General features: G+C 34.3%; 3 protein-coding genes across 3 annotated transcripts; 2 read left to right on the plus strand and 1 right to left on the minus strand.

Moving 5' to 3' along the window:
* Nucleotides 1-3,574: 3,574 nt before the first annotated feature.
* Nucleotides 3,575-8,745, plus strand: LOC132604956 (cation/H(+) antiporter 15-like). Its single transcript, XM_060318304.1, has 3 exons — nt 3,575-4,001; nt 5,663-6,667; nt 7,144-8,745. The coding sequence occupies exons 1-3, from the start codon at nt 3,795-3,797 to the stop codon at nt 8,314-8,316; spliced, it is 2,385 nt and encodes a 794-aa protein (XP_060174287.1). The 5' UTR covers nt 3,575-3,794; the 3' UTR covers nt 8,317-8,745.
* A 10,201-nt stretch (nt 8,746-18,946) lies between these two features.
* Nucleotides 18,947-19,864, minus strand: LOC132604957 (uncharacterized). Its single transcript, XM_060318305.1, has one exon. It carries the CDS (start codon nt 19,778-19,780, stop codon nt 19,307-19,309), a length of 474 nt encoding a protein of 157 aa, XP_060174288.1. The 5' UTR covers nt 19,781-19,864; the 3' UTR covers nt 18,947-19,306.
* Nucleotides 19,865-26,068: 6,204 nt separating this feature from the next.
* LOC132606115 (serine/threonine-protein phosphatase 7 long form homolog) lies at nt 26,069-26,617 on the plus strand. The gene has a single exon (XM_060319456.1). It carries the CDS (start codon nt 26,069-26,071, stop codon nt 26,615-26,617), a length of 549 nt encoding a protein of 182 aa, XP_060175439.1.
* The last annotated feature ends 1,261 nt before the right edge of the window (nt 26,618-27,878 follow it).

Raw genomic sequence — 27,878 nt, forward strand, 5'->3', positions numbered from 1 at the left:
TGACACGGCAAATTCAAGGTGAGGTGCCATGGTGTATGCTTTTCGCGGACGACATACTCCTGATTAACGAGACTCGTAGCGGAGTTAACGCTAAGCTGGAGTGTTGGAGACATACTCTGGAGTCTAAAGGGTTTACGCTGAGTAGGACCAAGACAGAGTACTTGGAGTGTAAGTTCAGTGAAGCACCTCAGGAGGCTGACTTGGAAGTAAGGCTTGGTACCCATGCCATCCAGAAGAAAAGTAGTTTCAAGTACCTTGGGTCTATTGTGCAAGGCAGCGGGGAGATTGACGATGATGTCACACATCGTATTGGGGCAGGGTGGATGAAATGGAGGCTTGCTTCCAGAGTGCTATGTGACAAGAAGGTGCCACCAAAACTTAAGGGCAAGTTCTGCAAAGTGGTGGTTAGACCGACTATGTTGTATAGGGCGGAGTGTTGGCCAGTTAAGATCTCTCACGTTCAAAAGATGAAAGTTGCCGAGATGAGGATGTTGAGATGAATGTGTGGCCACACCAGGAGTGACAGGATTAGGAATGAGGATATTCGGGATAAGGTGGGGTGGCCTCGGTGGAAGACAAGATGCGAGAAGCGAAATTGAGATGGTTTGGGCATGTGAAGAGGAGAGATACAGATGCCCCAGTGCGGAGGTGTGAGAGGTTGGCCATGGATGGTTTCAGACGAGGTAGGGGTAGGCCGAAGAAGTATTGGGTAGAGGTAATTAGACACGACATGGCGCAATTACAGCTTACCGAGGACATAACCTTAGATAGGAGGGTTTGGAGGACACAAATTAGGGTAGAAGGCTAGTAGATAGTCTCGTTATCCGTTCTTATTAGTAGTCGCATTATTGCAATATAATTTCTTGTGCTCCGATTTCTGCTATTATCTGTTATTATCTGTTATTTCCTGTGCTTTGGTTATCTTGTGTCATCTGCTCCGATTTCTGCTATTATCTGTTATTTCCTGTGCTCTGATTATCATGTGTTATCTGTGTCGCTTGCATTATTTCATTTTCATATCGCTTTAAATCTCTTATCCGAATCTCTTAACCTTATCTGACTTCTTTTTATGCTTTTATTGAGCCGGGGGTCTTTCGGAAACAGCCGTCCTACCTTGGTAGGAGTCAGGTCTGCGTACACTCTACCCTCCCCAGACCCCACGATGTGGGATTTCACTGGGTTGTTGTTGTTGTTGTTGTATGTGTATACATTTCTTGACCGTTTATATTTCGTCTTCTTGATGTTATTCCTCATTATTTGTGTGAGACGTATGTGTCTAAACTTATACCTTTGGGTATAAGTTTTAAATCTTTTGGTTTTATGACTTCTTTAGTGGTTTATGTGGTCAATTTAAATCGTTATTTTTTTTTCCTGAATTTCTCTGATTTAAATTTTCTCTAAGCGTACCTTTATCATTTTTTGAACTTATTATCATTATTTAAATGCCTTTTTTTGTTGCAATTTTCTCCTACTTCTTCACGTGGGCCCCACTTTTTTTTTTTTGGGCAATTGTCTTCTAATTCTTCACGTTGACCCCACCTTAATTTTCTCCTAATTCTTCACGTGGACCCCCACCTTAATTTTCTCCTACTTCTTCACGGCGACCCCACCTTATTATTTTTTTTTTTGGCAATTGTCTTCTACATCTTCACGTGGGCCCCACTTTTTTTTTTTTTTTGCAATTGTCTCCTAATTCTTCACGTGGACCCCACCTTAATTTTTTTTATCTCTACTATAGAAGAGTGGGCTCCACCTTAAATTTATTTTTTTAATTTCTACTATCATAGAAGAGTAGACCTCACCTTAATTTTTTTTAAAAAAATTCTACTATTATAAAAGAGTGGGCCCCACCTTAATTTTTTATTTATTTATAATTTACTATTATAGAAGACCGTTTATATTTCATCTTCTTGATGTTATTCCTCATTATTTGCGTGAGACGTATGTGTCTAAACTTATACCCAAACTTCACGTGGACCACACCTTAATTTTTTTTTATCTCTACTACTATAGAAGAGTGGGCCCCACCTTAAATTTGTTTTTTCTTTAATTTCTACTATCATAGTAGAATGGGCCCCAACTTTTTTTAAATTTTTTTTACTATTTTAGAAAAGTGGGCCCCACCTTTATTTTATAATTTACTATTACAGAAGACCGTTTATATTTCGTTTTCTTAGCTTGATGTTATTTCTCATTATTTGTGTGAGACGTATGTGTCTAAACTTATGGGTATAAGTTTTAAATGTTTTGGTTTTTTGACTTCTTTAGAGGTTTTTGTGTTCAATTTAATTTGTTATTTCTTTTTTTCTGAATTTCTCTTCTTTAAATTTTCTCTAAACGTACCTTTTACCATTTTCTGAGCTTATTATCATTATTTAAATGTCCTATTATTTTTTTGTTGCAACTGTCTCGGACTTCTTCATGTGGAGCCCACCGTATTTTTTTTGTTGCAATTGTCTCCTAATTCTTCACGTGAGTCCCACCTTAATTTTTTTTTTTTTTAATTTCTACTATTATAGAAGAGTGGACCCTTAATTTTATTTTTTTCAAATTATAGAAGAGTGGGCCCTTATTTTTTTTTTTATTTTTTTTTTTCTACTATATAATAACATTAGTTTCTATATAGGTGGGTCCCTGGGGTGGACGACGATCCTATATAGAAACTCATGTATGTGTCTAAACTTATATCCAGAGGTATAAGTTTTAAATGTTTTGGTTTTATGACTTCTTTAGCGGTTTTTGTGTTCAATTTAATTCGTTATTTCTTTTTTCCTGAATTTCTCTTCTTTAAATTTTCTCTAAGCGTATCTTTTATCATTTTCTGAACTTATTATCATTATTTAAATGTCCTATTATTTTTTTGTTGCAATTGTCTCCTAATTCTTCACGTGGGCCCCACCTTAAATTTGTTTTTTTTTTATTTCTAATATTATAGAAGAGTGGACCCTTAATTTTATTAGTTTCAAATTATAGAAGAGTGGGCCCTTAATTTTTTTTTAAAAAAAAATTCTACTATATAATAACATTAGTTTCTATATAGGTGGGTCCCTGGGGTGGACGACGATCCTATATAGAAACATGAGTTTCTATATAGTAGAAAAGTTTGTACCTTTTTCTTCATATGTGAAGGTAATATAATTCCAAAATAGTCTAAATGTAACTATATTTCATATAAAAAAGATCAAAAATATATTTTAATAAACTAAATGTTAAATGTGTTTAGTCGTATATGAGAAAGATCAAAAATAAAATCTACCCAACCAACAAGGATTGTGGTTAAGTGATAAGTACTTTTTCATTCTTAAGCAGAAGTCTCGAGTTCGAGCCATATTGGCTAGGAAGTCACATTTGTTAGGGTAGCACTTTTGTTAGGGAGCAGTTTACCCTCAATGTCAAACTTTCTGGCATGAATCCGAATTCAGTTGAACCCCAATAAGCCTGATATGAAGTGGAAAAAAAAAAAAAGTGCTACTCCTATTACCTTTTTTTTTTTAGGTGGGTTAATATTCTTTTCATTTTCAATTTCCTCCACTTCTCATGCTCTTCCATACATCTTTTCCATCCTCTGAGAAAGGGTGGGGCTTCCCCCACACTTCTGTGCTCACACATTAGCACCATTGCCCCTAATTCTCTTTCCAATTTTTTCCTTCATTTCTCTGTATCTTTAACCAAAATGAAACAACAATTTTCTTCATCACAATAATGGTGATCATCAATATCAGGCAACATTAACATCATCTCGTTATATATACAGGCCTGAAATTTAAAAGGCCTTTAAATTTGGGCTTTCAATCATGAGCAATGTGCCAGCCTTAAGAGCCAATTTAGTATGCACTTCATTTAATCAGATCAATTCTAAAGGTTTATATGTTGGAGATGATCCTCTTGAATACTCTGTTCCTTCTCTGTTATTGCAACTTTCTCTCATCTCTGTTTTCACTCGTATTATCCAATCACTTCTCAAGCCTCTTGGACAACCCCTCATTGTTTCTCAGATTCTTGTAAGTATTCCCTTCTATTGTTTTTTTTATATAATAATTTGCCAAGAACTGCATTTTGGTACGAGGAAAGTCATTTTCCTGAACAATGTTTAATGGTCTTTGGTTGGTGAGTGGTAGTCGAGCGATTTCTCTTTTTCCTGAGGGAGAGCATGGTTCTAAGTATCTTTGTATTACTACTATTGTTTCTTTTACTTGGGTTATTTGTACTATTTTTGTCGTCAGCACTTTCCTTTCTACAGTATTTACACCATTGCTTTTACTAGTGTTTGTCAAACCTGTTTTTGCAATCGCTTTTCTTGAGCCTGGGGTTCATCGGAAACAACCTCTCTACCTCTCACAAGGTACTTCCCAGACCCCAATTGTGAGATCATATTGGGTAAGTTGTTGTTGGTTGTGAGTGGTAAATATGTGTTAAAGTTTGAGAGTACAATTAGCAAATGGGATAGCGTTTTAATGAAACTTTTGAATGTTAAATAATAATAATGTTTATGTGGGTGTTTAGAGCAAGCGATATGAAGTAGTTAAAATGAAATGTTTACTGGTGTTAGGTTGGTAAGTGACAAATATGCGTTAAAGATTGATAATACTGTTAGCAAATGGGACAACATTTTGATGAAACTTTTGAGTATTATAATGTCTATGTGTTAGTTAGAGCAAGCGATATGAAGTTAGTAAAAGATAAGATAGTTGTAAAGAAAATGACTTTCGCCTAGAGGTGAGGGTAGTCATTTTCCCCGTCTGATAGAAATTCTTTCCAAAATCGAACACCGGTAAATGACTTTTTGGTGGAAAATATTGTCTATTACCCATGCTATTCCAGACTTGAATTATTTAGTAAAGTAATAGAACAGTTGAAATAGAATGAAAAAATATAAAGGGTTCTTAAAGGCTTGTTTGGTATTGAGGCGTAATTGTTGGTCGATAAGTATGGTTCTTCTACGAATTTTCATCTGCTATTAACTTGGTGAACTGTTTTTCATTCGATTTAGTTAATTACTTTTGTTCTATGTTTTGAAGGGATGTGTAGGGTCTTGCTTTTTGGTTCTTCTACATATTAGGGGTAAGTCCTAGAGTTCGATTTAATTAAAAGAAATTTGTGATCACCCACAAAGTGCTAGGCAAATCAGCAAATGGACACTTTGAATTTACCAAAACATGATTTTCTGTACTTTCTTTGATGAGTCGCTTCTTTGACACATGTCATGCTGGATTTGAAGAAATATAAATGAAAGTCTAATGTTGCTATAAATTAGACCAATGGTGGAGTTTTTTAACTCAAAAAGTGTGGCGGGAAAGGAAGCCGCTGGTTTTCTTTAACTTTTTTCGCCATTTTTTACTTAAGCACAACAAAAGTTCAATTCTTATCTTATTTTCTTATGTCATGTTAAATGGAGAAGTGTAATAAGTTAAAAAGGGATTCTTGCTTAAAATGCATGTTAGAATTTTGTAGCAAGGGAAGAAATACAACAAAAGGATCCTATTCCGTGTACGTGGGCATTTAGATATACAACTTTTCCATGTACTTAACACAATGCTATAAACTAATGATAACTATCTCTAGTTGGATCCTTTTTATCAAGGTATTTGTTAAACAAGAAATCCTAAGTATGTAGTTATCTGAATTAATTTAATCATTTCTGTTTACTAACTTGTGCTGACAGGGTGGTGTGATACTTGGTCCATCGGTCATTGGAAAAAATGGACAACTTTCATCTAAAGTATTTCCTAGTAAAGGCAGATCAGTACTGGATACGGTCTCGGTTTTCGGGTTCATGCTTTTCATTTTTCAGATTGGAGTTAAGATAGATCTCAGTATAGTTCTAAAATCTAGTAGAAAAGCTTTAGCAGTAGGAATTTTGGGCTTCTTTGTTCCTTTCGGACTCGCCAGCTTCACGGCTTTTCTTCTTGAAAAGTTTCTATCATTGGATCAAGAACTCATCACTCTGCTTTCAAGGGTAGTAATTCTTCAATCTATGACAGCTTACCCTGGCATTGCTTGCTTCCTTGATGAGTTAAAGATCCTTAACTCGGAGATCGGACGATTAGCTTCTTCGTCCTCAATTATCTGTGATATTTGCCATTGGACTATTGTAAGTCTAAAGTATGCTCTCGAGTTAGCTAAGGCAAAGTCAGTGAGAGTAACTCTGGGGTCAATTGTGTCTGTTGGCCTTTATATTCTAGTTGTCGTGTTTGGAATTCGTCCAGCAATTTTGTGGGCAATTAGACAAACACCAGAAGGGAAACCTGTGAAAAACGTTTATATTTTTATTGTCCTTGCTCTACTATTATGGTGTGGTTTCACTGGTGAAGTGATTGGGCTTAGTTCTATTGTGGCATGTTTTCTTTTTGGATTGGTGATACCGGATGGACCACCGTTAGGTGCTGCAATAGTTGAAAGACTCGATTGCTTTGTGTCCGTGTTGCTTATGCCCCCATTTTTCACCATTTGTGGATTGCAAATGAACGTTTTTTCGATAGTGAGGTTGAAGAATTTAGGAGTGCTGCAGTTAGTTGTGTTAGTTGCTTTTATCGGAAAGATCATTGGAACGATATTGCCCCTTCTTCTCTGGAGAATGCCACTTCGAGACGCCTTCTCTCTCGCTTTGATCATGAACTCCAAAGGCATTATGGAACTTGCTTTCTTGAATGACTTCAAACAGAACAAAGTAAGCCCTTGTACTCTTTTTTTGAGATAGTAATGTTACAGAATTCACACTATCAAAGAAGGGAATATGTAAAAGTGATTCTTGCACACAAAATAGATTGTAGAAGTATCTTTTTCAGTGATGCTCGGGCTCTCGAAACATGTTGTAGGACTTGTGTTGGGTCCTCCAAAAATGATGCAGCACCTGCGTCGGATCCTCCAAAAATGCATTACTTTTGGAGGATCCGACACACACCCGTTGACATTTTGAAGAGTCCAAGCAACATACATTATTAAACAACAAAACCAGTCGCTGACCCTATTTAGCTACGGATTATCAAAAAGTTCTGTTAGCTACGAGCAATTTAACGGACAGATTAGAGACGAAGTTCGTAGCTAATTCTAGTATATTTTTTTTAACTTTTTTTTTTTTTGGTTGTAATTATAGATCTTTTTACATATGAAATTGGCCTTCTCATTAATGTAGTTGTGATGCAGGACATGTCTGAAGAAAACTATACAATCATGCTAATCTCTGTGGTGGTTATAACAGGGGTTATATCACCTCTTGTGAAAGTTCTATATGACCCTTCAAGAAGGTACATTGCCTACAAGAGGAGGACAATAATGCATAGTAGAGAAAACGAAGAATTTCGTATACTCGCGTGCATACACAGCCAAGAAAACGTTCGTGCAGTCATCAGTTTACTTCAAGTCTCTAACCCTACGAAAGAAAGTCGCATCAGTTCAGTAGTCCTTCATCTTACTAAGCTAACGGGTCGCGCCTCGTCCGTGCTCATAGCACATCAACAACGTGACAAGCCATCAGTGAATCCAACGCAATCAGAAAGAATCTTCAATGCTTTTGAAAAATTTGAGCAACAAAACAGTGACCTCATCATGGTACAATGCTACAAAGGGATCTCACCTTATGCAACAATGCACAATGATGTTTGCTCCCTTGCTTTAGAAAAGAGAACAACCCTTATCATTATCCCTTTTCACAAGCATTGGATCTTCGAAAAAGGAGTCGAAACATCCTATGCATATAGACATCTAAACAAGAATGTACTTGAGAAAGCTCCTTGTTCAGTCGCGATACTTGTGGATCGAGGAAACACAAAAAAATCTCGGTATGCAATCACAGTACCTTCATTATATCGGGTCGTGGTGCTTTTCTTTGGCGGAGCAGATGATCGCGAAGCTTTGTCATATGCAGAACGAATGTCCGGACATCCTAGTGTAAAAATGACACTCATACAGTTCACGAGATCGGGTAATTCATCCGAAAATATTGTTGGTGGCTCAGAACGGAGTAAGGTTCTTGATTCTCAAATCTTGAATGAATTCAATCTCCAATTCCTTCATTCAGAACAAGTTTCTTATCAAGAAGCAGAGGTGAAAAGTGGCGTGGACGTGTTAGAAGTTGTTAAATCGTTGGGACGTTCCTATGATCTTGTTATGGTTGGTAGGCGTCACGTAGACTCGCCAATTTTGTTACAATTGACAAGGAGGAATAATGTGGATGGTGAATTAGGGGTTGTAGGAGAAGTACTTGCAGCCTCAGATTTTGAAAGTGACACTTCAGTTTTGGTGGTGCAGCAACAAACAAGACTATGGGGACTCCATGATCCTGAAGAGTCTACACATTTGAGAAGGATCGACTTATAGTTGTATAGACCCATATTGCTCGGGCTCTTCAAAAATGTTGACGGTGTGTGTCGGATCCTGAAGAGTTTACACATTTGAGAAGGATCAACTTATAGTTGTATAGACCTATGTTGCTTGGGCTCTTCAAACAATTTTGACAGGTGCGCAGATCTTGAAGAGTCTACACATTTGAGAAGGATCAACTTATAGTTGTATAGACTTATGCTCAGACGCTTCAAAATATTCGACGGGTGCGTGTCAAATCCTCCAAAAATGGTGTATTTTTTTAGGAGGGTGCTGTAACAATTTTGAAGAGTTGGAAGAGTTGGAACTACTAAGCCAATATGACCTGTTTTGATACTCCTTTTGTCCCAATTTGTACAAGAATTTTCCCTTTTGGGATGTCCAAAATGCTCCATTTCTACTAATACTATTATTTCGTACGACTTTCACAAATTCATTTAACTAAAATTTAAATTTAAAGTGATGTTTTATTATATATCTGCTGAACTAACATTTCAACTATTTTTTTCATATTTTCTTCTACTGCCAATATCCCATCAAATACTTTCCAATAATATAGCTTATGAACGATTTTAATATTTCTATTCAGTATTATATTTCTATTTTATATTTCCCATTATACACAAACGAAAAAATGTTTAGAGTTGCTGAAAAGATTGGTATTAGTATTGATGCACTGACATTTCAATTTTTTATTTTTTTTTACATTAATTGGTCTTTTAAATACCAATTACGGGTACTCTCTATAGTAAGTATGGATTCTCGATAACCTCTAAAAGGTGATAAATGACATGTTACTACCAGCATACATCAAATACTTTTAAAATCTCTATACTGTTAGTATTTAAAATTTTCAGTTTCATATTGCTTTGAGTTATTTGTGTCTATCTGACCTTTTCTCGTCATGTTTTTTCTTGAGCCGAAGGTCTTCGGAAACAGTCTCCTTATCTTTTGAGATAGGGGTAAGGTCTGCCTACACTTTACCCTCCCCAGACCCCACATTGTGGGATTTCACTAGGGATGTTGTTGTTGTTGTTAGTATTTAAAATTTAAATCCAATTAGTTTTGGCGTTTCAAAAACGAGTTCCGTATTTTTATCTAGAACGCATTCGTAGTAGCTCTCAAGGCAATGGCTTGAAACGAATTTTTTGGAGTCACCCGTGAAACGCATCCTAATTGTAAATAAGGCATAAGTTTGAGAGGCTAAGACTAAGGCCCCTTATATGTCATCAGTTGCTAAGGCACTATTCGAACCTTGTAACGAAGGAAAATTGTATTTGTATTGATACGGAAAAGTGTAATCACATACATTTTTCTGTTTTCATAAACTCAAGCAGGGACGGATTTAAAGCACATACATTGGATATAGGAATATAAGAGTTCATCTCATTACTTGCACTAAAACTTAGAAACAATAGAAAAAATAGAGGGAGGTTTGAGAATTACTCTTAAGCAACAACTAAGAAAATAAGACACAAGTTCATAGCATAAGCCTCGGGTCATTGGCACTTATGCCCTTTATTTTGTGCTAGTCTTTAATTTTTGGCCCTCATAACAAATAACTTTTTTGCAAGACATAAATTTATATTTTCCTATTATAATATCCCATACGTTATGCCCTGCATGAGTTTTGCCCAATGCCCACTAGGCATAAGTTTGTTGCTAAATGGCAAAAATTAAAGGGGAAAGAACATCGCTACCGCCTGAAAGCAAAATAATTACCTGCCATACCCCTCTTACTTTCATGCACCTAAAACTACTTACCTGAAATGCTCCAAAATTATGATACCAACATGGTATATAAAAAAGCTAAGATGGTATCATGTTCATTTATTCAAAAGATACATCTTATATACATATACTATGATGGTATCATGGAAGATTGCTTCAGTCCTTCAATAAGACACTCCTCAGTCCTCCATGATACTATTATGGTACACAAAAATAATAAAAAGGTACCATGGAGTACTGCTTCAGTCCATCTCTTAGTCCTCCATGATACCATCATGATATATAAATAGACTGAGATAGTATCATGGAGGAAGGTTTGGGCGAGGGGGTACTTGGGTAAATATTTTCGACTGATTGGGTAAGAAGCAAAATTAATTTAGGAGGGGACAAGAACAGGTAAATATTTTACATTTTAGGGATATTTTTTGTTGTTCTCCCAAAATTAAATATCAGCTCATTTGAAGGGGAAAAATTAAAGACCAGGCCATTTGAAGGAAGAATGCACGAATGACCCTTTAAATGGGTTGGTCTTTAATTTTCCCCTTCAAACGGGTTAATTTCCCCCTTTAGTAATCAAACTTATGCCTAGTGTGACATAAGTTTTTTAAAAGCATAACTTGCAAAATATTATGATGCGAATATATAAATTTATGTCCCGTAAAAAAAATTGTTTGTTATGAGAGATAAAAATTAAAGACTAGCACAAAATGGGGACAAAAGTTTCAATGATCCCATTTGAAGGTTAAGCCGTGCAATTTCTTCATAAGCCTGTACTCCTTAGCTATCCTACATTACGTTAGTATAGTCCAGGTTCCCAAACGTGAATTGGCACAATGGCACAAGTCCTACATAAAATTAGCATCTTTTTGACCCAAAATATTTTTAGCAAAAGTAGTCTTAAAAAATAATGGCATTATGTAGCCAAATTTGTATTCAGCTCATAAAATCATGCTAAGCAAAATATTATTTTCTCTAAAATCAGTAGAATACTTCCCCCTAATTAATAGTAACATAATTTTCCATAATAAAATCCTTCTATCAAGGGTGTCTACTTGGACTAGAAGTCATTCAAATAAAATATTTCAAAATGATATCTTCCTACTTTTTAGCCAAATTAGCTCCTATAATGCTGAAGACTTTCTTCATCGTCTATAAATTATATTCAATATAACATCTATATTCTACGGTCAAAATACATCAAGAAAAAGATTATTTTATTCTTTAAAACTTAAAAGGTTATAATTCTACATATTTAATGCATAATTTGGTATCATAATTGTATCCTTTTTTATACATGACAAATATACATTGTTTAATAGTATAATAATTATTTGAGATAATTTCAGAGACCTCCTCTCAGGTTTGGCTTCGTTTCGCTCACCTCCCTTGTGATTTACGATATTACGTTTACCTCCCTTATTTTGATTTTTTTTTGTAAGAGTTGATTTAATTTATTGATTATTAATGTAAAAAATTATGATCTGACTAATTTGGCCTTTTTTAATATATCCTTTTTTTTTTTTTGTATAATCTCTTTTAAACAAATTCCATTTCATCTTCCTTTAAAGTAATATTTCATCTCCCATTAAACCTTCTACTAAACTCGTGAAGATAATGAGCCAACTACAAAGATAAAATATTTAAGAAAAAAATTAAACATGATAAGAAGATCGAATTAGTACAAGGCATATAACACTCGGAGTTGATGCCACCGATTTGGCCACCGTCGCCTCATTAATTAGGCAGAGAATTTATTCACAGTTCCACCTATTCACCCCCAAATGCACATGTAATTTCTGCAATATTATTGGAAAGACCTATTCTAATAAGCTTTCAAGCAAAGTTTTTTGTGAATATAAGAAAAAAAATATTTTTATTCATTATTTGTCAAAATCTCTGCGATACTGGAAATTAATTTGTTTGTCTATTTTTTATTGAAGATGAAGAGTTTAATATCAATCGTTGAATAACTCAAAACCCTTTTCATATCAGTTGGAATGCAAACAAATTAACATACGCTTTGTCCTAATTTAATCATCTTCTTTTCCCGTTCCGTGATTAAAGTCATATTAAACTACATGATTAAAGTCATATTAAACTAACATTCTTATATTTTAAATATTACCCTAATTGCTGACACTATTATGAGCGATCCTACAACGAAGAGTATGAATAATAAGACCATTTTAAACAAAATAAGTTTTATGGAAGATGGAAAAAGAATGATTCTACAGGAGTTTTAAAAAAGTTTTAAAAATGAATAGTACATTAAAAATGGCAACTTAGTCATATCATAATTTTTTATATTAATAACTAATAAGTTAAATGAATCGTTACAAAAAAAATTAAAATAAGAGAGGCAAGCGTAATATCATAAACCACAAGGGAAGTGAGTGAAACGAAGCCAAACCCGAGGGGAGGTCTCTGAAATTATCTCTAATTACTTTTGTCTCTCTCTCTCTCTCTCTATATATATATATATATATATGTGTGTGTGTGTGTGTGTCTGTTTGTTTATGCATTTTATTTGGCAAATACTTCCAGTATATTTTTGCAGAATAGGAAAAAATTACAAAAGAGATATAGCAACATACATTAAATATTTACAAAGTAATTATGGTATATTAGAATTTTTATCATGAGTATTTTGGATTTCTCTGTGAATGTGTTACATTGTATACATTCTTATCATTTGTATACAGAACAGAAGATGTCTTCACAATATGTATATCCGAAAGTTTGTCTATATCCAATTCTCAAAATGTATACATGGTGCTTCACAATCCCCAGAATGTATATATGATACTCTTCTTCTCCGTCAAATTCCCAGAATGTATACATGGTATTTCACATCATATATCAGAATGTTTACATGATACTTCACAATATATGTCAGAATGTGTACATGATACTTCATAGTATATATCGGTATGTATACATGGTACTTCACAATATACATATCAGAATGTATACATGGTACATCACAATATATACCAGAATGTATACATAGTACTCTCCTTCTCCATCGAATTCTCATAATGTATACATGCTACTTCATAATATATCATGATAGATTTTCGATTTTGATCGGAGAAATTTAAGATGGAAGGAAAGAGACGGAAAAAATGGATGAGATATACCGGTAATGGAGAGTTGGAAGAAATAAGAGAGAGAGAGAGAGAGAGAGAGAGAGAGAAACGTTAGAGAGATTTTAGGCAATGAATAAGAGAGTGGAGGAAATTGAGGGAGACAAAATGGGAAACAAATTAATGTGGGGGCTGATTTATGGGTCATGTGGTACAATTAATGGCCATTTTGTGCCGACTTATTGAAGTTTGATTAATATATGTCAATGGGCAATTCGCAGGAATGGCCTTATTTTGGGGTGGTCTTTAATATTTGCCCTTCGCTTTATACCATGAGGTTTGGAGTTCGAATCCTGGCTCAGTAAAAAAACTTACAAGGCAGAGTTTTGTAGCAAAGTTAAGCCTATTCGGGCCAACGTTAGGCTTGTAGGCAGAATTTCTAATTCTACCTTAAGGTAGAGTTTTGGGCAAAACTCTGCCTTAAGGCAGAATTCTGCCTTGCGATTTTTTTTTTTACTGAGTTGGGTTTCGAACCCAGAACCTCGGAGTATTAGGCGAAAGGGAAAAACTAAAGACCACCAATTTGAAGGGCAAAAAATTAAAGACCACCCCAAAAGAAGGGAAATCCGCGCAAAAAAATGTATGTCAATTAAGTCTAACATTTACCACACTACGCAAAATTCCCATTTAACAGGTTCTTTGGTGGACTTTTGGGCCTACTACTCTTTCTAATGGATCCAATTTCGCCAAACTATGTTAAATTTTGGGCCTCATTCATAACAAGCCTCCGTCTGTGTCAGCTAATTGAGGGATATGGACTCATAGGGGCGAAGCTACATGCAATCAAGATGATGCAATTGATTTTTTATTTTTATTTTTTTGTCAAAAAGTTATAAGTCTTGTGATTATGTGTCAAACTAGGCATTGATCCTAACTCATACCCCAAAAGCTAACTCAAAGAGAGAAGGATTGTCCGAGCCTTATAAGGAATCCAAAGTTCTCTTGCGTCAGCAATATGGTATATTCTCATCATCATGCATGTGTGAAATTAACTCGGTTAAAGGAGGTTTAAAAAAAAATTACATTGCAGGTTCAAATCTCAAACGTGACATTCATATTACTTTTTTTGAATCTCCTTATTAGAGTTTCTGATTTCGTCACCGGAATCGGCACTCTGCAATCAAGATATGATACTAGTGTCAGATTGAAAAATGCATAAAATACTGTAGTTTCTCCAACCTGGAGATTGATATCCCCTAAATTGAGTGCGTCAATCCAAGTTCTTTCCTTGGGAACTGGTGAGGTGAGTTGTGAATTGTGGCTGAAGCCCGTGAACTCAGGTTTACCAAGCTTTTTGATCCCAACAGATACTTGTTTTGTTTTTTATTCTCAATGCCAAAGTTGTTGGAATCAATAAAAATAATTATACTGCTTAAAGAATGCTTGTTAGCTTCTCTTTTTTTCTTTTTTGATAACCCTAGTATCCAATATAGTTTGCGCGCACCTCAACTAATTTTACGGGATGCCTGTCACCTAACTACCAGCAATAACAGGTATCAGGTAACTCTGTTCACCCAGACTAAGACAGATGAGAAGAAACCACCTATAGTGTTCTTGTCTTTGCTGAGATTTGAACCTGAGATTTCATGTTTCTCAACCCAAATCGGATATGTCGTTATTGAAAAAATTGTTGGAGACTCCCCTTCATTGATCACTAGGCCACATCTTTGGGTGATTTCTGCACTTAAGGCAGTAACAAAGAACCTTGACCAAATATGTAAATTATGTAAGATGTTCTAAAACCCAAAACTGTTCTAAAAAAAAAAAGAGAGAGAGATTTTAGCACTTTAGTCCCTTCAATATTGATAAATTATAATTTTTGCCCTTTTGATTTTCAGTTGAGCACATGTAACCTTTAATTATTTGATATATTGTCGATGTATCTTCATAAATTTAACGAATTATTAAGTGCTAAATCATTCAATTATCAAAGTAATATGCTAAATCTATACTACTACTCCATATTTGGGGAAAATATAGTTTTAAAAATAGTTTAAATATACATTTTTTCTACATAGAGGACCAAAACACACAGTTTAATTAATTGAAGATTAAATACGATTAACTAACTAACTGTTACAAGGACCAAAATTATAATTTATCAATAACTGATGAGGGACCAAAGTGTACACTTTTAAAAAGAAGCTTACACAAACACTATATGTGTGCATGCGCACATATTGATATACGTTTGATACTAAATTCACTCAAAATTGACTAATTGCTCTTCTATTAGGAATTTGCTAGAAATGTGTATAGACTATACTCAACTAAATATTTCAAAGAACAAAGGAATCGATTCTTTTTGAAGGATATCTCAGGTTCAGGGCATTCCAATTATATTGACTGAAACAATATTTTCTACTTCTGATTTTGTAAAATCAAAATTTCGATTAAATCAAGCACAAGAAGTGATGGGAGGGTGAAGAGGGGAATCATGTGAGATCTGAACCATATTATTTTGTTTATTGGTATTTGCCAGCTATTTTTGTTATTATGTGATTATTACTTAGTTAATTATCTATTTGTTTATTTTTGGTTGTAACGTGGAGTCGTCGCCATGCGGCCTAATTTTGGAAGTATACATGCATCTGTTAGTGTACGGCTCAATTATTTTCAAGTCATCGATGATTGGAAAATGTGGGTAGTAGCGTTTTTGTCCCCATCCCCTTCTTCAATCTTCAATTATTTCGTATTTTAAGGTACTCAAATAAATATTTTTTTTACCATAAGAGATGAAAGCTACTATAAATTAAAGTTTGGAGTACCATATATAATTTTGTTGATTTGATTTTCATCCTGTGTTTAATATTTACTTTGGTCTTTAGGATTCCGATTAATTTAAATTTGAGTCATGCAAGGTTAATTAAAGGAGGAAGCGCTCCCTAGTAATTTTTTTTATATTTTTTTATATTTGTAGGATTCAAATTAAGACCTTTGATTAAAAATGAATGAATCTTATCTATTTTGGATAGAGAATATACTACAAAGAGCAACTGTATAGTGAAGAGTAGACATAGATAGAAGTAGATGAGAATAGGTGGCGCTGGTCTTTTTCTTTTGTTCTGGTGGCCGTTGATGTGATTTGGATCTTTTGTTTGCTTTGTGCTTAATAATATGTGGATAGTTCGACCAAAAAAAAAATCTTATTCGTATTATCACAACCCTTGATGCTTGAAGTACCATCTATTTAATTGCGTGACATATACAAGTAAGATAAAAAAATCATATATATACCTATTCCATGTTGCATCTATTGTCATCAAGGAGTGTAATGACCGAAAAAAGAAATTCCTGCTAGGAAGTGTTTTTTTTCTAAATAGGCTCTAGGCAAATATCTAATGATAAGAAAATTAGTTATCGTCTAATAATTTAATTTTCTGTATCACTAAAGTGTATTATTTCAATCTCAGCAAAGGCCTCGTCTTCAGTCTTCTCCTGTAATACTATTCACGGGCTTGTTAATACCCCCATAATTTTACAGTGAAATCTAATTTTAGTATGACAAGATTTTTCACATAGATATAACGGATGGAAATACAAGAATTTCGGATGGAAATACAAGAATTAATTTGTCACATACTTTTGGGGTCGTACTTGACTATTAGTATAAACGATAATAACACATTAATATAGATGCACAATGACATGAAATTAGTTGTGAAATAATAATACCCTATCTTTATAAAATAGATAATTAAACACACTTGCTTTTAGACTATGGAACAGTCCTAATATCATATAACCATTCTTATAATATGCAACACTAATTTTTGCCTATGTAGAACCCCACTTTAATGTGATAAACTTTTTAAGATATATAGCCTTGGTTGAGATGTCTATAGATAAATCACTTTTTGCAAAAATCAAAGCAACCCCACACAAGCCATAGAAGCAAGTTACTCTCACTTTTGCTAACATTACACATGGTTATTAATGACATATGGTTGCTATAGATAAATTAACCTCTTTGTTAAATAACTAATTGATTTACATCAGAAGTAAGAAGGAAATTGTCAACATATTTAAGATATAAAATTTTAAGTTATATGCACTTACGATGTATGTTTTTGGGATAGTTATATTTGGCCTCTCGGTTAAAAAGCATTTTTATCCGATAGCCAATATATACATATATTAGGTGTATATTATACATATACTAGCTATATATTTTTTGGTGGATGACTATTTATCTCATTTCCCAAAATGTTTTACACAACCAGTATTGTTTAACTTGTTATAGCAGGTTGCTTAGTGCTTACCACTCATTATTAGTTAAGCATTAAGTTTATTAAATAGAGTTATTCGGAAATAATTAACTTTTGAATGTCTTGATTGTGTAAATATTTTTTACATTGTAAAAGCATAGAATTTGAACTCTTAAGATACTACTCTCTCCGTCTCAATTTATGTGACACCATTTGACTTGGCATAGAGTTTAAGAAAGATAGGAAAACATTTGAAATTTGTGATTCAAAACAAGTCTTTGATATTTGTGTGACTGTAAATCATCTCAATAAGGATAAAAGGAGAATTTTAAAATTAATTTTTTTATAAATATAGAAAGATGACATTCTTTTGTGGACAAACTAAAATTAAAGGAAAGCGTGCCACATATGTATTATGAGTAAGTTCTAAGTTATGACTGGTGTCTTAAATATTTATACAATCAAGTCACTTATATAATAATAATCGTAAATCTCTATTAAAAGTACTACTATTAATTGATAGTATCATAGTATATAACCCTTAATATATTGTAGCATTTGCTGAGATTCTCTATAATCATAGATAGAACTCTTTGCCAAAAAGGAACCCCGCAGCCAGTTATCACTTTGACCAACATTACACATGGTTATTAATGACACTATGATTGCTAAAATTTAAATTAATTACGCATCTTTCTTTGGATCACTAATTGCTTTACATTAAAGGTAAGAAGGAAATTGTTTTGCTAAGCTAACTATCAAAACAATCATTGAGATTAATATATTTTATTAGATGACAACTACATCACTACATTATTAATAAGTTTGATATAAAGAAAGAGACATTGAATAGTTCCATGGTTTTAGTTTCCCCCTTTGGCCTACATAGGTACCGGTGACACGACTCATTAACCTTCTTCCAGATCATCCCAATCTTAAAATAATAAAATGCCAAAACTAATTATGATTTATATTTGACAATGATATTAAGTATTGTTACTAGTTTACTTTCTTCATATCATGGATCAACCCCAATCTGCAAAATGAAGGAAAATAGTGTAAAGAATTTTTGCACATCTTTATAGAGTTAAGGATTAACAATGTGTTCGCTTGCGATTTGGCAGAAATCTAGTATTCCAATGTTGAAATCATATGTATACGTGTGAAAAAAAAGGTATAAATAGAATTACATGTACATTTCAGAACTTGATACAATCTCAACTCTTTGAACCCACACAACGCCTAAATTCTGGGATTACCAATGCGCTTATATATCGGCATTATACCATTTACTCTAAATCAGCTGAAAATGGACTTTATTTGCTGCTTAGCCTTGGGTCAAGAAAGAATAATCTCTATCACAACTCATAAGTGAATCTCCGAGCCAAAGATATGTACAAATACTCAAGTAAAAGGTATATTAAGGCATGGTACAACTCAAAGATACAGACAGATCAAGAAATTAAAGAAGAAATAACATATCAAACATATATACAAGTTGTATGTATTAAAGTTCACTGATTTCTCGAAAGGAGGAAACTCTTGTATTGTTAACAACAAAAGTTTATATTGAAGCCCCAGAAATTTACAAGAAAGAGGAAAAAACAAAAATAATACTTTTTTCTCCCTCATCTATTTTGAAGGGAGTTCAAAGTACCATTTCCTCATCTTTGAGTACAACTTTCAAAATCACTCTCCAATCTCTCTCTCATAAATTTGCTTGGGATATACATCCCTGTCAATCCAAATCTGCCACTATTACATGCAGATGGAAAATAAATAAACAAAAAAAAAATATCCACAAATTTTAAAAAAAAAAAAAAAAAAATCACCCTTCATAAGGGTAATAAACAAAACAAAACAAAAAGAAGTTAAAAATGACTTCTGTCATACCAAACAAGCTTAGACTTCAGAAATGCTCTCGAGATGAGGCCTCCATACAACAACCTTTCCGCTCTTACTTCTCCTATGAGAAGTCGACTTCTTCAATTTCGGTGTTGTACTATCGCTTAAATCCCGATCACACTCGGGGATGCTGATGTGACATTTCTTATTGCTTTTTGTACTAATTTTAGGTGACTTCTTGAGGGTGGTGCCAGATTTTTTCTTCTCCGGCACGGAAGAAGCAGGAATCAAGAAGTATATGCTACCTCTTTTGAGCTCGGACTCCGGTGACAAAATCAGAATCCGACGAGCCATTGTACCTTGAGAGCATGGTTTACTCAAAACATGATTAGGGTAATTCTTGAGAGCTTCATAAGCTGTTATTGGACTTGTTATTTCTTCTACATGACCATTCAGATGTACTATACGAATTAAATCTAGTGCTCCACAAGGTAGAACACAGGCCAAACAACACCTTAAACTGTTTCCCATCTTTGATGATTTTAATCAAAGTTTGAGAAGAAAGAAAAAGAGTCTTTTTCTCTAAAAAAAAAGTTTTGTGTGAAAGTTATTGAATGTGATAACATTGGTTGATTGGATTAGAAAGGGCCATGTTATATATAGCAACAACCGTACTCATGTGGACAAATAATATTGTGCTTATTTTAAAAAGCTTTTAGTTAAAGTTAATGACCAAATTGCCCTAGTCTTATTTCAGCTTATACTCCCTCCATTTAATTTTTTTTTTGTCTTAGTTTAACTCTGCACAAAGTTTAAGAAAAAAAAAAGGCTCTTGAATCTTGTGATTTTAAACTAGTTAAGATGTGTGTAATGTATAAAAAGTTATTTGAATCTTTTGACCTTAAATATGTCAGATAAGATGTTGGCTCACTCATCCTTGAGTGTAAAGAGTTACTAAATATAAAAGGTGACATTTTTTATAATAGACTAAAAAAGAAAGAAAGACAAACAAATTTAAACTGATGGAGTACTATATAAGTCTAAAGTATTTTTACACTCGTCGTGTAATTACTTAATTTGTGTAACAGGTGATTTATTTTATTTTTGTAGGCCACTAATCTATACCACTTTTGATAGATTAATTATTTGTAATATATTTTAGGTGATATGGTAGTGTAAAAAAAAATACATTGTCAAAAGTATAAAAATTAAACTCATTTTCTTATACTTAAGTTGTCTTTAGTGTGAAATAATCTATCAATTATGCCATTGCTTCTAAGTATTATTTGACCAAGGATGCCTTCAATTGAGTGTAATAATTTTCTGAGAATAATTTACCAGCATTCGTAAGGCTAACGTTTGGCAGCTAGGTTGCTAATCGAAGAAAGACTACTTTCTGTAAATAAATTGCAATAATTGTGGATTTCTTCTGCCATTTCGTGCAGAGTGAAAAAAAGTCAAATGAGAGTTCAAACAACTCCAAGATCTTTTATACTATCAATCTATTTTTACTTATTATAGCAGATAATTTTCAGTGTTAGAAGTATGAAGATATTAATAATAAAAGGTTATAACAAAAGTTATATGTTATTGTCTTTTAAGTAACCTAACTAAGTTGTAAATAGTTTGTACATTAATTAGTACATATAACTTGGACTCTATTAGAATTCTCAAATTTAGCACCTACCACACCTAATAATCATATCCAAGCGTGCATGTATGCTTGTTGACCTACCAAATATGTAGTGATTATACATGGATTAATTAGTCAAGTAAAAGAAAAGTAAACTTCGGCAGGAATTTGTATCCTAACTTACAAGCTTTCTTATTGCTTGTTATTCTTCTCGTTTTTGGCGAATATCATTGTTTAGTGATGATAGACAATCCTTCATCTTTGGGCATAGAAAAATAGCATTAAAATATGTTCTCTCTCAAAACTTGATTTGGAAAGTAACTTACCATTAATTCTAACAAGAATCTAGATTTGGGAACTTGCGTACATTGCCCGGAAAAAAAAAAGTTTACACAATCAGATTATTTATAAAATAATTATCTATTAATTTCTATAAATATGGTTAATGGTAACATGCTAAAACGATAATTAACCTACAGTAATAGGTTAAACTACATTTTAAGTATAAAAAAAATGTAGTATCCGTATATGTATGTATTAAAAAGCAAACTGTGTCAATACCAAGTACCTCAACCTCACTATTATTGCCCATTCATAAATTTTCAAAATTACCCGAAGTATAAGAAGAAAATAATTCCTTCTTTGGCGTGACATGAGAAATGGCAACTGAATCCACAAACCAGGTAGACTCATCACAAACAAGATTGATATCATTTTTACCACAAGCAACAAGAAGATCATTTTCAGCAACAACAGCAACACGATTTTCATTATCGCCTTCTTTCTTTTGCCTTTTCTGGTCTCTCTTAAACTTGTAGCAATGTTCCTTGATGTGCCCTTTCAAGTGACAATAGTCACATGTAAGATTCTTGTACCTGAAGGATCTTGACTTGCTTCTACTTTTGCCTCTGTCATTCTGACCTCTGAAGTTACTTGTCCCCTTGTCTTTAGTAACCAAAACATCGGAGTGTGAAGTTGAAGAAGACGAAGCTTGAGATCTTCTTCTCATCTCTTCATTCAAAACACCACTCTTAGCATATTCCATAGTTGCACCATCACTGGGAGCAGAATTAGTCAAAGAAACTCTAAGGGTTTCCCAAGAGTCTGGCAAAGTATTAAGAAGCCAACGTCCCTGTATTTCTTCATGAAACTTGACACCCATTCCAGACAACTGATCAAGGACACCCTGAAAATCATTGATATGATTAGAAATATGGCTGCCCTCTTTGTATCTAATATTCATCAATTGTTTCAGTAGGAACAACTTATTATTGCCAGTTTTCGAAGCATAAAGTGTCTCGAGCTTTTCCCACAAGCTTTTAGCATTTGTCTCATTCACAATATGATTTCGAACATTATCTTCAACCCATTGCCTAATATAGCCACAAACCTGTAAATGCTCAAATTCCCACTCGTCATCTTTAATAGACTCGGGTTTCTTAGAAGCAAACAAAGGTAAATGCAATTTCTTGACAAATAGAAGATCTTTCATCTTGCTTTTCCAAATATGGTAATTACTGTCATTTAAACAAACCATCTTGCTCATATTTGCCTCCATCATTCAAATAGACAATCAACACAACCAAATACAACCACAAGCTCTGATACCACTTTGTTGAGATAAAACGGCCCAAAGATACTCTCAACATTATGTGATATTGTCCGCTTTGGGCCAAGCCCGTACGGTTTTCTCCAAAAGGCCTCAGATCATTAAGAGTATCCAACTCCTTATAAGTAGCTCCTTTTTCTTTTCAGTTACCAATGCGGTACTTTGTTCGCACACCCAACATGTAGTACACTATATCTTAAATCCGAGAAAGCTAAATGTAACATTTACAAACTTCTAAATGAAGACGCCTCCTTCGTATAGGGAATTTAATGGAATTCACAATTATAGGGAAAAAAGTTAGTTTAAATTTAAGAGTTTAAGTAATATATATGGCTAGCGTAATGGAATTTTACATCATCAGGTCATTTCCACCTGTTATAGCTTCTAACTTATTTTATTTTCATGAAGATTACATAAAATCCTTTTTTATGGAGGCTTACCATATATATAATGAATTGCTTAGTGAAAGATTTGGGTCCTAATCCGCCTGTTAATGACATTCAGTGGATCCCACTGCATGAATGAACTCATATTGCTAGTCGGCGTGAATATAGGCATTACAACTCTGCAGTCAGTGATTAGGTACGGAAAAAGAAATACAACTGAAAAAAAATACATTTTTTTTTCCAATTTCTGCAACGATTCTCTGACTTCCACTCGTTTTCTTTAAATTAAAAATAAAAACTAAACTAAAACGATCTGTAATTTGAATAATACTTTAAAATTTGTCCGTAACTTGATCAAAATTGTATTATTCCAAAGGTTTTTCTAATTAAAGGTGGGGTCAGTGAAATTTGAGCATCTTGGTCTGCGAGTAATGGCAGGTGCTTGAAGGGTGAGATACTTGATTCTACTAAATAAATAGATCTTGATCCATGATTTACTATTGCGGTAAAAATTTACTTTGTTTTCGACTTTACATCAATTCATCATCGAACTTTTGCATTAGATCACTTTTAAATAAGAACTAATGTGTCGATTTAAATCTTTCTTTGTCCCATAGCTAGCATCGCTCCCATCATGTCGTTTTTATTATAATTAGCATGTATCTAAAAGTACAGTTATTGACGAAGATAACTCTCACCACCAAAATATGTATAGAACTATTTTACCGCTCCATATGCTACTGATCAATACTGTATAAAGCAAATCGCTTTCAAGTTGTTGGAAATATTAACAATATCAATCAGTAAAATTGAACTAAAGGATAGAATCAATTTATTGGATTAAATCGCTGCGTCGTGGCAAGTCACTGCCTTGAAAGCGATTTCAGCTCGATTCCGATACAAATCGTTAAGACCGATCGCTCCCCAAGGTTACCAACACACCCTAACACTTACACTAGTAACTGCAAGTTTGGAGGTTGCTCAAGACAATTGCCCAAATAATAAGTTAAGAGAAAGAGAGAAGGAAGTGTTTTTGTTCGTGTGTATTATGTTCACCAAAGACACTGCTTATATAGGAGATTGCAAGATCGGTTGCAAAGAGAAGAAATATGGTGATTAATGAAAATTAATGGAAGTAAAGAACCATTACAGAATTCATTTGGAATGAATATGTTTAGTTCATTTAAAATGAATACGTTAATATCCTTCTAAAGTATTTGTATTCTTTGCATTGCACAAAAGGACAAAAGGTAGGATTAATTACAACACTGATAAATTAGAGAAAAATCAATTGCTTTTTTGGTACCTGGTCTTTAATGCGATTTAAACCCTGATTTCTCACGATCTATTTTCTATTTATTGGCCTTGAAGTCATACTCTTGAATATAATGTCAATGGCCTGAGTATTTCTTACCAAAGGGAAAACACATTAGAACAAAGTTGAGCCTACTTGAGTAGAGGTCTAGATTGTAAGCAAGCGTAATATTTTACCCGCCATCAATGATGTGGCAAGATGGATGAAATTCGATACCTCTATACTTAATCGAACAATTTAGAGTAGGACCTTGAGAATGAAAAAATTTCTAGTAAAGCGCTTTCATCTTAAATAGGTCTTATATTGTTTGAATCTCAATTAATTGGACAGTTAATCTCAAATATCAAATGATTATAAAATAAAATAAAAATGTTGATCTTTTACATCAAGAATAGTAAGTAATATGTACTCCCCCGAATAAAAAAAAGTGTTCATTTGACCTTTTTTTCTTGGGTCCAAAAAAGTGTCTACTTACTAAATCAAGAAATAATTAACCTTATCTTTCCAAATTTGCCCCTATTGAGTGTTATGTGATCAAATCCCAATACCTATTTAATTAGGGATAGTTTAGTCAATTTACATTTTTTTTTTCTTGGAGTGAGTAGTTTCTTAAGGGGTGTACAAATGGCTAAGTAGACCATTTTTTTTATTCCGGAGGGAGTAATTAGTAGCGACATGCTTTGGGATCGCAGATTCAATTACAAGTGAGAGTGTTACATTGTTCTCAAACTAGGGAGCCCAAGACTTTTGTAACCCAAAAATAAATTTTTGGAATCAAAATAACCCATTAAAAAAAAGCCAAAACAGGCTAAAGGACCAAAGTGTACAAGTTCTTTTACGCACAGATTCTGTGCATAAAAGCGTTAAATATACCGGGCTCCTTCTTCCCCACCATTGGTCCCCCACGATAAAAAAAGAAAAAGAAAATCAACCATTGAAGGTGCGTTCCGAGGTCCCACATGATCAAAAACATTGTTTTCTTGTTGATTTCCAACCCGAAAGTTAATATTTTTGGTATATTGAATTCTAGGAACAAGTTTCTTCGCAATAAAACGGCGTATAATTCAATTCAAAAACTCAAAATCAAAGCTTCAATCTAGGTGTTTTACTACGATTTTTTTATTACATTATTAACCTAGGCATTATTATTGTGTATTATTTGCGGATATTGACAAAAAAAAAAAAAACTTTTTCGCACTTTTTTTGTGCGCAAAATGGGGCTGTTTCCAGCCCGTTTTTTCATTTTTTTATTTGTTTATTTGTTGTTAATTTGTTAATTGTTTATTTAGTATTTGTTAATTGTAAGATTAGCGAGTTAAGTAGTTTTTAATTGTTAGATTAGTTATTTCAATTGTTAGACTCGCTAATTATTTATTTAGTTTTTGTTAAGCCAATTGTTTATTTGTTAATAATTTGTTAATTATTTGATTAGTTAGTTAATTGTTTATTTATTAATTATATGCTAATAATTTGTTAATTGTTTGATTAGTTAGTTAATTGTTTATATATTAATTATATGTTCAATTGTTTGCTAGCTAATTGTTAATTAATTGTTTGATTAGTTAGTTAATTGTTTATTTATTAATTATATGTTAATTGTTTGCTAGCTAATGTTAATTTTTTGATTTGTTAATTATTAATCTTTATATCTTTAATTGTTATTATTTATTTGCTAATTAGAAATTGAAAATGATTAGTTTAGGATTCAATCCTTTGTATAATTTCTCGATAAAAGATTACATAATTAATACTACGTATTAGAGATTAATTAAAAAAATAATGATTAATTTAAAATGCGTAAAAAATATACCACTTTAATCCTTACTTCATGTATTAATGATTAATTTAAAAGGCCTAAAATAGATAGGACACCTCCATGGAGCCGAGGCCCTTCGACAACATAGGGGTACTTTATCTACAGCATGAGCATAGGTCCCATTATGTATGGGATGCACCGGTATCCTATAATAGAGTGGTTTGTACCCATTCGGGAAAGTTAGCATGGGATATTCTAGAGGCTATTCTCCCACATCCTCGTTTCATAGATATACTACGTCGGAGCGGTATCTACCGGTGCATCGAGGTTGGTCGGCTTGTGCACGATAGGGCTCTAGTGACGGCCATGATTGAGCGTTGGCGACCGGAGACCCATACATTTCATCTCCGCACTGGCGAGGCTACCATCACCCTACAGGATGTCGAGGTGATTTATGGTCTACAGATTGATGGACAAGCATTGTATAGAGTGGAGCCTCCGCAGCTACCGTATCGCCAGGAGTTGACTAGGCTCACTGGTTTCGTGCCTCAGCAGAGGGATATACGTGGACAGAGTCGGTTGTTGCGGTCCTCTCTCCATGCTCACTTGCGCCTCGTAGATCTGCAGCATCCGATTGGCGAGGCGACGCCTCAGGCTGATGCTAACTGACGTGCTCGCTTATATCTTCTCATCATATTCGAGGGCATCATGTTCCCTAACACGTCGGGTGCGGATATGAGCATGAGGTATCTGCTCTTTATTGAAGATCTAGACCAGCTGGATGTTACAGTTGAGGCGCCTCTGTCCTGGCTTACATGTACAGAGGATTTGATCGAGCCTCTATGGGCGAGAGGCTTGAGGTCGTTGCATTTAGCCTTCTTCTTCAGGTAATATATTTAAGTGTGTGTAATAAAACACTTACTATATTTTTTCGAAACGACGACTGATAAATAATTTTTTGATGACTATGACAGATATGGGTGTGGACTAGGTTGAGACATTTTCAGCCCATAGCTGCTCACCCTCCCGATGACTATGTTGATGAGGATATGCCATACGCGCGGAGATGGTCGCGAGGCTGTACCAGAGGTGTGGAGACGCACCATGTCATTCTCCCATTTAGGGATCAGTTAGACCGCATGACGGCACTCGAGGTAAGTTTTTTTTATTTAACATTAGTTTGTTATTTTTGTTAATCTTTTATTGTTAACTAGTTGAATTCTTTTATAGGCTTTCATATGGACGCCGTATGATCAGATTTTGGGTCAGATGCCGGCGTTTTGTTGGGCTGGTGAGCATATGTGGATGGCACGGTGTCCATTGATCCATATGGACATCGTTGAGCATCACGCGCTTGACCGCGTGTTAGGGCAGTATGGGCATGTACAGAACATACCCTCGGCTAAGTGTTGGGAGCACGCCCACTATACCAGGGACGAGCGTTCGATCGACAATGCGGCATGGCGGGAGCGTATGCACCAGGAAGTTGATGCATGGAATGCGAGAATGACGACTCTAGCAGCGGTCGGACATGACACTCTGGTCCATGAATACATGACGTGGTACATGCAGATCACTCGCACCTTGATTACCAACCCCTCGACGCCTCATCCTGATGGCCGAGGATATGTATCACTCTCAGGAGCGTATGAGGCGCTGGTAAGTTTTATTAGTCTTAAACTTAATCCATCGTCTTATTATGTATTACTTTACGAATTTATTCAATTCTTAAAATTTGCAAATATATGTAGCTACGGATGACTCTGATGATACGCCATGAGAGGATTCCCCTTACGGAGTCCCCTGAGCCTGGGATAGTGGCATATGCAGCACGGATAGTTAGCTTACCGACACTGGTATGACACGGGCACAGGAGTGGCATCGTATCGATGAGGATGTTCCAGAGCCTGTACCAGAGGATATTCCAGAG

This window comes from Lycium barbarum, chromosome 8 (genome assembly GCF_019175385.1).
Source record: "Lycium barbarum isolate Lr01 chromosome 8, ASM1917538v2, whole genome shotgun sequence".
NCBI classification, from domain to species: domain Eukaryota; kingdom Viridiplantae; phylum Streptophyta; class Magnoliopsida; order Solanales; family Solanaceae; genus Lycium; species Lycium barbarum.